The 12,049-nt window shown below is 35.9% G+C and overlaps 1 protein-coding gene across 1 annotated transcript; it reads right to left on the bottom strand.

Moving 5' to 3' along the window:
• LOC108730729 (uncharacterized) lies at positions 1-12,049 on the bottom strand. Its single transcript, XM_018460623.1, has 9 exons — positions 11,519-12,049; positions 10,514-10,624; positions 9,782-9,987; positions 9,538-9,684; positions 9,168-9,441; positions 2,854-3,078; positions 1,884-1,994; positions 1,473-1,678; positions 1-1,358 (listed from the first exon to the last, which is right to left on the bottom strand). Exons 1-9 carry the CDS (start codon positions 11,926-11,928, stop codon positions 1,192-1,194), a joined length of 1,857 nt encoding a protein of 618 aa, XP_018316125.1. The 5' UTR covers positions 11,929-12,049; the 3' UTR covers positions 1-1,191.

Raw genomic sequence — 12,049 nt, 5'->3', positions numbered from 1 at the left:
TGCATTATGCGTTATGCAAGACTTCGTGCTCCCGCCCTAAAAGACAAATTTATACCATTGATGCAAGGAAATTTTGTTCAACAGATGTTATAATAGTGTTATTGTGTCAAATATTACGCAAATATGAATAATTAACGATTACATTAGATCTTAGAAAGAAAATAACTTTTATGCGTTCTACATAATAGCGCATCTGTACTGCTTTACAGAATATTCCAATTAAATATTTTTCTTTAATTATTAAAAAAAAAATCAAAGTATTTCATTGCTCACAAGTATTTGCTGACAATTTAAATCTGTAATGTAGACAGGCGACTATGATGAATTTGTGCATTATAGAATGAATGGACTAATATAGTCACAATTAATTATAAATAGTATTATGTACTCGGAAATTTTTTGTTACTCTTCACAAATATCAATATGAGTATCTAATGTCCTAGCATGATGGCATAATGGCAAAGCTACAATTGTATAGTATTTACATTATAACGATCAATGGCTAGTCATATGTTTCGACAGCAAACTGAATTTACACTGTTTCTCGCAAATAGATTTTCGTTTTCAGTTCAAATTTAACAATCATAAAATTGTACAATACGAGAACAAGAATCTACCATATACAAATGTTTCTATGCCGACAATATTATTTACGCTTACAACAAATATTTTGGAAGAACATTGCCACCATACTCAAGATTATATTTTCGCGTTTTTTTTTCACATACGAATAAATCGCATAAGAATTAATAATGAAAGAAAAAGAGACAATAAATGCTGCAGTAAACAATCTAAATATATAATCAATTCAAGCAACAGATGATAGTACATAACGGCTGCCTTCAGTTATATTCTTTTAAGCATTTAATTCATTTCTTTGCATTACAAAAGTTTGAATAACGATATAGCGTACTGAAGGATGCGGTATGCATAATTTCATCAGAATGGCGGATAGTTTTGCATAGGTACCACAACCGGAGGAATTGGTGGCAGCGGAAGTGTGTGTATAAATGTGGGGTGATTCGGCTGAACCATAACTAATGTATGCTGTTGATTGGCCATGAAAGAGTTATATTGAGTGGTACTGTATTGTGAGTAAGATGCGTTAACTGTATCTGAAATATTTTTGTAACAAAACGTGCCGGGCGTTTGGCAAGGTAGGGGCCCTTGGATAGGACCCCAAGCCAGCTGCTAGCATCGCCGGTTATGCCAATGTGTCATGTAGTCTTGATAGCTTACAGTAATCTTCTCGCTCTGGTATCGCGTTAGTTTTACACTGCGTCTAATATCCGGTGTAACTAAGCCCTTGTAACCACCCTTATGTAATAGCGAGTCTATAGTTTGTATCTGGTCCCAACCTATTAAAAAAAATGTGTCGATTTAGTGTGGAGACAAAAGCACATATTCAAGAAATATGATGATTAATGGAATAGTTTCATAATAATCTACAGCACACAAGTATATTTACAAACCTTGTTCAGTCGCAACATCAGGTAAGTAAGTAGCAGTTCTCTTGTTGCCTTTTTCATTATGGAACTCTATGCGAATCCCATGGACTCCTATCTCCCAATCTAAGTAGTCCACGCCGTCTTCAAAATGCCGCAATATAGAAACGCTTACATGTAAGCGTGGAAGTTCCTCTCGTGTAATAGGATTAAACCGTGAATCCTTGAAAGCACTGTGAAACAATTGATTGTTTGAAAGTGTAATCTAAAATTCTAGTTTAACCGATTTAGGGCCAGTTGTTCCATCTTCGGATAAATTATGTAATTTACCTACTGGATGAACAAAAGAGTAAAAGAATAAGAACGTAAGAGAATAAAACAGCTTTGAGCTGAAGTTTACCGAAAGGTGGAACTGCCCAGTCAGAATATATATGTTACCTAGTAGTCGCATATTCTCTAAGTCCTGCATGTAAGTGCATGGCATTGAATGTACCAATACAGCCACGTAGTCGCATATCTTTTCCAATAGTCCATGTTACAAACAAGGGACTAGAAAAACATGAAAAAAATGCATTAATGACAAAATAATCACAGGCTTTAAATTTAATTCACAGGACGTTAATTCTCTGTTATGAAAGAATATATGCTACTAAATTAAATTCTCGATAAATTTAATTACGCAAGTACAAAACTGCTAAATAATCAGCTTTTTGAATCAATATTTAAACAATGTTTGTAGTACTATCTCTATGTAAACAGTTTGTTGTAAACATCATTGTAATAAAATGCATCATGCTAGAGTGATCAATAATAATCTCTTCTAAACAAAAGGAGTAAAACAGAGTAAAGTGAAATATAAATAAATCATGGTATAAATCTCTATCTCTAAGATCTAAAATCCAAGGGAACTGAGGAAGTAAAGAGAAACAGATTCCAAAAAAATGTTTACATTTCAGTAAATTATTCAGAAGCAAAACAATGCTGGTGTCTGGCATAACCTCGGTGGAAGGTTAGCAGCACGAGCCAGACGTAGTAGAAAAATTCAAAAAAATAAAACGCATCCTTCAGGAAACATTTTCTTCGCATATCGTCTCTACCCCCTGCTCTTTACTCCGCCACAACGATGGTTGAAGACACAAAAGCACAGTGATGGTTTCAACAAAGAGATGCACTGGCGTGGGTGGAGGGAGAAAAAGGACAGCCATGAAAAGGAAAAAAAAGATGCCACGATGCAGAATGGGCCAAAGAGGGACCTGGGGAGGCGGGGCAACGAAAGCGCGCACGGGAAAGGCACGAGCGCGAGAGAGAGAGATGTGGCACGCGACGCATAGTCGGGACAGGGAGGAAGGGATACGTTGGACGCTAAGGTGACTAGCTCAGTACGGTGGCTCTAAACGTCCAAACTCACAATGCTTCGTTGCTGAAGTTGGGCGGTTTTGGTGGGTCAAGTTGGTGCAGTTGGCAGTAGAGGACGTCGAAGCAGTAGAAACCCATCTCGGGCTGCACGATCGGCGTATTACGTATACGCGTGCCGTTCGACAGCACCGCTGTGCCGTTGCACGGTACGCCCGCGGAATTGTTGTTGAGCTTCTGCTTTTTCGTACCGCAACATCCAGCAGCCATGTTACCGTTTCAACCGTCGCCGTCGACCACTGCGGACCCGAACTGCGGACACGTACGACCCGTATACGTCTCGCTATCGTCCGCTCGTCGCGGCCGCCGCCGTCCTCGTCGTCGTCGCTGCCGCCGTTGTTCTCTTCGTTGCCTTAGCGTGCCGTGTCGCGCGCGCGCCCCACCAGATGGCGCGGCGCGCGTTAAAACAGCTGTTTCATCACCCGCCATTTTCGTCATCCCGTCGGTCTTTTCGCGCCCACATCTTTTTACGCGCTTCAATACGATCGACCGACACCGAAACGACCTTTGTTTATTCGTTCATCCGCGAGTCGTTGATCGTACTTATCATTCATCGTCAGAGCGGTCGCTGACACGCAACGGTCCTTGTGTAACAATTTATTTATCACTTAGCTCTTCTTTTTTAGAAAAGAAAACTAAACTTTAAAGTGTTTCACGAACTTGACATTTCGAAATCGCAAAGCAGAAAAAGAATGATGATTTTTTAACAATAGCTACGTTCAACAAAGAAAGCAACTTTGTAACTGTTATATTAATATGATTGATTTATACATTTAGATCTAGTGAGAAATTAAGGCTAATCATATTGAAGAATTTTACAATTGCAGAGCTGCTTTCTCTGTCGAAACACAGTCAATTTCTAATTGCTTGAAATTTTAATAATAAATTAATAATAAAATAAAATAATGAGATGTAATGAGTAAAATTAAAAAAACACTTTGTTGCAATACACATATATTCGCACAAATACGCGTAGTCTATTATAAATTTCAACAAAAATCGGAAAAATAGTATTTCGCTGTTACTTAAAATAATTCCAGAAAATATCAAATTTACAATTTATAAAACATATAACAAAGTGATATTTATTCATGTGACATGATTTATTATTATAAAGTAATTAAAGTAATTAATAATTTACTATAAAGTACTTAAGTATTTTTTTTTATTTAAAGTAATTTACATAACGTAGATCTCACAAACACGATTATTTTTCAGTTATAGTTAGAGATTTATTTTCATATTTTCAACTTAAATATGTGATATTTTTTAAACGTTCATGTTTTTATTTGTCGAAATTTGTCTTTAAAAAAAGATCAGATACTTTAGTTACATTAAGATCAAAATAAAAAGAAAAAAATAAGTGATTCAAAAAACATGAAGACAAATTATATAACATTCACAAAAAAATTTAAGCATATAAAATCCCTCCTGTGACCAAATTTGTCTTTTTTACTCCGTAATTTAATTTTGTTAATAATTCAAATATCATATATTCATGTTTTCATATCATAGGTACATTTTCAAGTTTATTATTTATGTGTTACGGCGAAGATCAGATTTGAAATTATTTAACAATAGTTTACAAATATGCGCGGAACGACCAATAATTAACCTATACATCTAAAATTTAAAACCTGCTCTCTTTCTTCGTAATATACAAATAATAAACTTGAAAATATATACCAGTAGTATGAAAACATAAACATATAGTGTTTGAGTTATTAATAAAATTCAAGTAGGTATAACCGGAATAAAAGACATTTCGTCCACAGAAGGAATTTAATCTAGCGTTACAGGTTTGTATAAAAGACCAGCGTTCTCGGTGAGTGAAAGCGACAATCCTGAGCGAATGTCTCAATACTCTCAATTCGTATTTCCTCAACTTCTCCGCAACACCGTAAGTCGTGCGATTACTTACCGCGACAGCTGCGAAGAGACGTGTCGACCTCGAGCGTCGAATCCATCGCGCACCCCCGATCGCATTTGCGAGGGTGGAAGCGGCGATACCACGCAACTACGTCGCACATGGATCAGCTTAGCGTACGAACCGGCGTGAACGAACGCGAACGAACACATACGTCGTTGTTGGAATGACGCGCGATTCCTCTCGAACTGTTAATTTCTCGCGCGAGACGAGACGAGCGCGTCGGGGGAAAAAAAAAAATCGTACACGAACTCTCCGTCCCGTCGAGAACTCCGTCCGAAACACAGCACGCGCAATATGTCGACGCCCGTGGCGACCGGACAATCGCAACGGTCAACGGGGTTCACTGTCAATTTTCCCATACGAGGAACTGTCACGGCACGTAAATACGGCGATGACGTGCTCGCCGTGTGCGCGCTCCGTCCGCATACATGAAAAACGCGTTGAACCGTGTAGGATTTGACGCCGCGGCCGATACGCGCGTCTACGACGCGACGCGGCTCCGATCGGTCTGAAGCAGTTGGACGCGAGTGCGTCGCGACGCCGGTTGCATTGCACTCGCGCGCGCGGTACTACGGCGCCATCTCACACAACTGTGCTATTGCACAATAAAAAAATTATATATATATATATAATGTGTATATAATATATATATATATACAGGGTGTCTCAAGAGTTATTTTAAACGAAAATGTTCATATGAACGTGCACACAAAAAAATATCATTCTATTGCTAAGAAAAATGATTATTCAGTTTATTTTCATTCTTTTTTAGTAACAGTTATCTTTAATAAATAATAATATTAATTTGAGAAGAACTCATTAATATGCATTCGAAACAAGAATTTATTTTTTTTAAGGATATTATAAAATTGATCGAAGAAGCGACTTTTTGTATAATAAGCAAATCGAATTTGTTTTAATTTAATGATCTTGATTTAAGTATTATATTAGGAATATATTTAGAATATATTTTTAGTAAATTTTACGCTTGTGATAAACTTCTTTATTATAGCTTTACGGATATATGAACTTTTGAAATACTTGAAACAAATAATTATTGTTTATGTACAGTATGTATTTTTTGTGTGTGTTCTATTTCGAATGATTTTCAAGATGGTTTGAACGGTGGAATTTTTGAAAATTTATTATAAAGTTTAAAAAATATCTCCCTGAAGCAAATGTATTTAAAATAAAGTATATAGAATTATTATTCCAACATTTTTAAGAATCGTAATTGGCGCTTCTTTTTACTTACAATTAGTTGATTTAAAAAAATGTGTTACTTGAGCAATGAATTATTAGAAAAAGTACGCGTCTATAACAGCAATTTTGCAATTGCACGTTCAAACTCGGAAACCATTCGGAATAGGACACGAGTTCATATGAACATTTTTACAATGATCGATAACATGACTACGAATACAGAATATGATCTTTTCTTCTAGGATATCCTATATACGCAAAGGGGAACTATAATATATTGTAAATGGAAATATAATATAGAATTCACTTTTAGAGACGATTCTATTTGAAAATCAAAATCTTATTCTGAATTCTGATTAAAATTATCTAAACTGTTGATGTGAATTTAAGTACGAATTAAAGATTGTTTAAAGTGAGTTTAAGTGACTTGTTTATGTACAATTTATTTCGTATTTTAATGAAATGAGTGCGATGGAAAATTGATTAAAAAATTGATGGTTTTGTGCAGTTAAGCGTATGGCAACATATTTTCTAATATTAATAGGTGCATTAAATGCAATTATCAATACTATCGGCTCACGTCAAGTGACCTGCATAATTGTAGCCTCTGTAACTAAGCAATTATATTTCGAAAACTACTGCTTGGAATAAAAAATTGCAAGAACTTTTATTTACTTAGTTCTTTGTACCTGAAAATATTTTGATTTTCGCGAATTTTGAAACTTATATACATATAAAACAAAATGTTTTATATTACGTATAAATCTGTATTTTTCAGCTACGCTTTTTAACATTTATTGCATTTATTCAAAATAACAATACGTTTTATTTCGCTGTATTTTTTTGATGCGATACTAAATAGTTAATATTAAAATATATAAGTCATAAAGAGCTTTTTGAATCGAGAAAGGGATAAAGAATAATGCGGAAAGAATTTATTATATGACAATATAAAAGTTTATTTCACCTTTCCGTTGCAATAAGAATTATCTATAGTACCTTGATGTAATTTTTATTCTATTGATTTCTTAATTTAAGGAGAAGGTGAAAAGAGAAGGGAGAGGAAGAGGGGAGAGAGAGAGAGAGAGAGAGAACAAGTTATGTTCGCTGTGTCTGACCTATGAATAAATAAAGAATAATCTGTAGGTTCGCTGTATTATTAATTTACAAATGTAATCAAAGTGAACGTACATTCGCTTGATATCGTATCAATATTATATTGGTATCAGTTATGATGTCGAGTACGATAATAAATATTAATCTGACAAATATGGTTTGCTTTGGAAATTATTAATATTTTTCGTCGTGTAACTTCACGTTATATAATTATCAAGAGAAAGATTAAAAGTATAGTATAAACTGTACATGTAAGATGTTTACTCTATGCAATTACAAAATCGTACATCGAACAGATTTTTGTGGCAGTTTGATAAAATACAGAATGATTTCATTCAGCAAAATTCGTATGATAATTATCGATCTTAAATGTGTTCAATATATATTTATATTGTTATATATATTTAATTTCATTGCGATAACATCAATGACTTACTTTTAGTAAGTGCGTTTTTTTTTTTGTATTTTCGTAAACTCTTCGACAAACACGTATACAATTTACTTATATATCGCAAAATATAATTACACAACGCTAGATAGAATTATTTTCGTTCTCACTGGTGAAAATGTATCATTCATACGCGTAAACCGTAATAAATGTCTATTACACAAATGGAGTTCCATAGATAGATCAAATGAGCACACATGAATCGACAGTATGTGGCAGTTCGTTGGACATTTTTTATGCCAAGATTCACAGAGAAGGCAAGATTTTAGGAACTCGCTAATTATTACCGAAGCAAACATTTTACGTAAATAATAATAACGCTATAACTATAACGGATAAACACGGAGAATAACACATACTACAACAAAGATAAGATATAATAACAATTTTTTCACTTTCTAACGAATATTGTATTAGTATAAAAAAGACATAACAAGACGATTAAATTGGCAGTGTTTAAAGCCCGCTACTGAGAATAGCTGGCAATTCAAGGGAAGTAGAATTAACGCCGAAAAATCAGTAATTCATTTTTAAATCGTAAGATTGAAAAATTAAAATTTGCAAAATATACATTAATAGATACACCGCATAAGATACTGCAAGTAGTGCAACTATCACGAAATTACAATAACTTATCGATCGAATAACACAAACTCACAATGAGATCTTTTATATATTTTTTCTTTTATGTCTAACTTACATGTCTAATATTTATATCTTTTTACTACGTATGATTCCTTTTCATACTTTAATAACTAAATCACAATTAACCACAGAAAATTTATGTTATTTCCCTATCAAACTTACTGTCTTTTTGACGCGATTAAATGCACAACGAATAATATTTTAACAAGATAAAGATCCTTTTTTTCTAATGAAAATTTATGTTCTATATTGCATATTCTTACCAATAAATAACATTAACAGAAAGAAATTATATTATTACAGATTTTACTAATTTTCACTTGATGTATAAAAATTATGTTATATGTCATATACATTGTACAAAAAATGGAATAATTCCGACATCATTTTGTACATTATATCATGTGAAAGCAGGCAGTGAATTATATATATATATATACATATATATATATATATATAGGCGTGATCACTGTCTTATAAAAATGTTCATTACTATTCTTATATTATCGATGCAAATACAAATAGATTCTTCGTAACATGGTGGCAAAGTTAATTGTCATAATGAAAAGAGAATTGAATAAATTTATGAAAAAAAAATAGAATAAATAATATAGCTACTAAACAATTGAATAATGAGTAATATAACCAAGCATTTTCATTATTTATCAATAAATCTCCGGAATCCGAATAAAATTTGAGAAAATTGTTTTAATTCTAAAGTATTTTGCAACATATATCAATGTAAATATAATATTTAATGAAGTTTAAAATTTTTTAAGTTATGTCATTACTTGTGATTTTTAATACAATACGCAACAATTAGACAATGCCATCATATATGATTTATTATTAATCTCAAGACGGAGCATGCGGTACCGTAAACGGGAGGCTGTGTACACTGAGACATAGAAAGACGCACCACTTTAAACAGTGGAAAATTGTAAGAAGTACCCGCCTCCAATGTCATTTTCGTTTACGTACCCCACGCTCCGTAGCATTCTGCGTCAAGAAGCGATGCGATGGTCGAGGATAAAGCGGCGCAGGTGAATAGGATGGACCTGCATTATCCCACCAAATGGGAGGATTGTTACGTATCGGTATCATAACTGGGGTAATCGGAGGTAAGGGTAATGGATGTATGAACGTCGAGCGATTCGGTTGCGTGACAATCTGTAAACACTGTTGACCAGACGCGAAAGAATTGTATCGAGAACTATCGTTTTGCAAATGAGGCGAATTGACCATATGAACGTTGTTATAACGAGCCTCAGAGGATCGTTGGGGCAGGGATCCCTGGCCGGGACCCCAGGCGTTCTGCTAGCATCTTCGATTGTGACAATGCGTCATGTAATCCTGATAGCTGACGGTGACCTCCTCGCTTTGATAGCGAGTCAGTTTCAGGCTACGACGGATATCGGGTGTGACTAGGCCTTTGAAGCCACCCTTATGTAGCAGAGAATCTATCGTTTGTATCTGGTCCCATCCTGAATATCAGATTGCAGATTATTCCTCATAAAGACCTCCTCGTGGGAGTTTCCATTGCTCGTCCTATTCTAGTATTCTACGGCCGCGGATACGCACCTTGCTCCATAGCTACGCTGGGCAGGTAAGTAGCCGTCCGTTTATTACCCTTCTCATTGTGGAATTCTATGCGAATTCCGTGCACACCCACTTCCCAATCTAAGTAGTCAACCCCGTCTTCAAAATGCCGCAAAATTGACACGCTTACATGCAAGCGCGGCAGCTCGTCTCGAGTTATGGGATTGAATCGAGAGTCTTTGAATGCGCTTTAAAACATATAGAAACATGTATGACAAGCGCGTGCAAACTATTATGCTAAAGTCTAATCTACAATGTGTTCTTTGCTTCCTGTTGCTTATTTTTTACTTGCCTTTTTCCTTCTTCGCAATCGTTTTGTCAACAATCGCGTCTCTTTTCATGTGTTTCTTGTCTCTTCCGAAGTTTGGCAACTTTTACCTCGGGCGACAGAAAACGACGAAACTGGGTAAGAGGCAAAAAGACAAGAAGTAAAAAGTGATAAAAAGCAAGAAATAGGAAACAAAGCAACACACTGCAGATTGGGCTTTAATGTTACAATTATTTAAATAAACTATGTGCTAAATCTAACTTATATTATACGTTTATATATACTAATATAAAATTTATTAACACATATTAATATTTACATATAGTTAATTAATTTTATACATATATGTATATATTAATATATTATAATATATATTTATAAATAACTTATATATTTATGATTTATATATTATTCTATCTTCTAATGTGTGAGAAACCTTGTCTCACCTAGTTGTAGCGTACTCGCGTAGCCCAGCATGTAAATGCATCGCATTAAAAGTACCAATACAACCTCGTAATCTCATATCTTTTCCTATTGTCCATGTCACAAATAAAGGGCTGAAAAGACGTATCTGTATTAAAAATCTCTCGTTCAGATATATTTTTTTCTTATTTTTATCAGACAGCGAACCATCAGGGATGGAAAGAGGGAAGCAAAATGAGCCAGAGTACATTAATTCTTTTCTATTTAGTAAGATTTCAGTCTTGTGTACAGGTATAATATAAAATAAATAAATATTTTTTCATCAAGTACAAATAAAAATAAATACAATATAAAAGCAACAACAAAAACAGTTTTTGTTATCTTTCGCCATAAATTTTCTCGAGGATAAAATGATATATATAATTCGAGAATATTTAGATAGACAAAAGCGATCTTCATCAATAACGTTTCTCCAAATATGCCGTAGCAACAAACGTAGCGTCCTTAGTGGCCTACATAGTTGGCATAGCACTGTACAATGGGGGAAATCGAAGCACGCCGCGATAATGCGTGCATCGCGCGCCAACAGATAATCCACACACGCGAGGACCAAACAATGCGCCAACAATGCAGCCTAGCTGATTTTGCAGATAAATTTCGAGATCGGCGAAAAATTAAGATCAGAGATCATCGGCTCGGAATTCGAAATTCACGCAATAACACGAATAACACGCAAACTAAATATAAAAATAAGAATCAAACATAACAATTGGTAGAATGTTATATTTCTTTTCTGTACAATCTCTGTATAACATCGGATTTAATATTATAAAAATATCGCTGCGGTTTCAACTCGGTTTCAATCAAGCATCGCGTGACAGAGACGACCTGTCATCGGAGACAAGTGAAAAGACAACAGCTGACGCGACGCACGAGTGAGACGGACAGATGGATGCTGAGAAGGAAGACAGAGAGAGAGAGAAGGACACACAACAGAGAGAAATAGAGGGTATCGCGAAACTACTCACAACGCTTCGTTACTGAAGTTGGGCGCCTTCGGCGGGTCCAGCTGGTGCAGCTGGCAATAGAGCACGTCGAAGCAAAAGAAGCCCATCTCCGGTTGGGCGATCGTCGCGGGTTTCCTTGATTGAGGAGTACCGTGCCGTATGGCGGTACCGTCGCACGGCGACAGGCTCGGCGCCGCGCCACCGCCCAACCTCTGCTTCTTCGCGCCGCAGCAACCAGCAGCCATGTTCCTCTTGGAGAGGTCACCAGCGGGCACCGCCGTTCCAGCCCTTCTTCTAACACCTCGTCTTAGCTCTTCCTCGTCGTACCGTATCCAACGTCGACGTCGTCGCCGACGCGTGCCGGATCGCGCCCGCGCTCCGCTAGATGTCGAGCCGACGGTAGCGTGAACAGCTGTTTCATTACCCGCCATTTGTAGTACGGCGTCCGCGTCATCGCGCCATTGATAATTAGCGGTTATCCCCGCCACACGCTGCTGCCGCAATGCCGCTGCTCCTCGTCGCGTCGGTTGCCCGGGTTGCTCTGCGGATCAT

The sequence above is a fragment of the Mycetomoellerius zeteki genome, unplaced genomic scaffold, assembly GCF_001594055.1.
Source record: "Mycetomoellerius zeteki isolate Tzet28-1 unplaced genomic scaffold, Tzet1.0 scaffold96, whole genome shotgun sequence".
Taxonomy (NCBI): domain Eukaryota; kingdom Metazoa; phylum Arthropoda; class Insecta; order Hymenoptera; family Formicidae; genus Mycetomoellerius; species Mycetomoellerius zeteki.
Note: the sequence above shows the minus strand (reverse complement) of the source record. Positions and strands in the feature narration are given on the sequence as shown.

What these genes read in the sequence shown, in the direction of transcription:
- LOC108730729 (XM_018460623.1), bottom strand. Translation starts at nt 11,928, where the DNA reads ATGGCGGGTAATGAAACAGCTGTTCACGCTACCGTCGGCTCGACATCT. An exon ending in CGCGAGTACGCTACAACTAG is followed by an intron (nt 9,988 to 10,513) that starts GTGAGACAAGGT and finishes TATGTTTTAAAG; the next exon opens with CGCATTCAAAGACTCTCGAT. An exon ending in CGTGGGGTACGTAAACGAAA is followed by an intron (nt 3,079 to 9,167) that starts ATGACATTGGAG and finishes CGGCGACGGTTG; the next exon opens with AAACGGTAACATGGCTGCTG.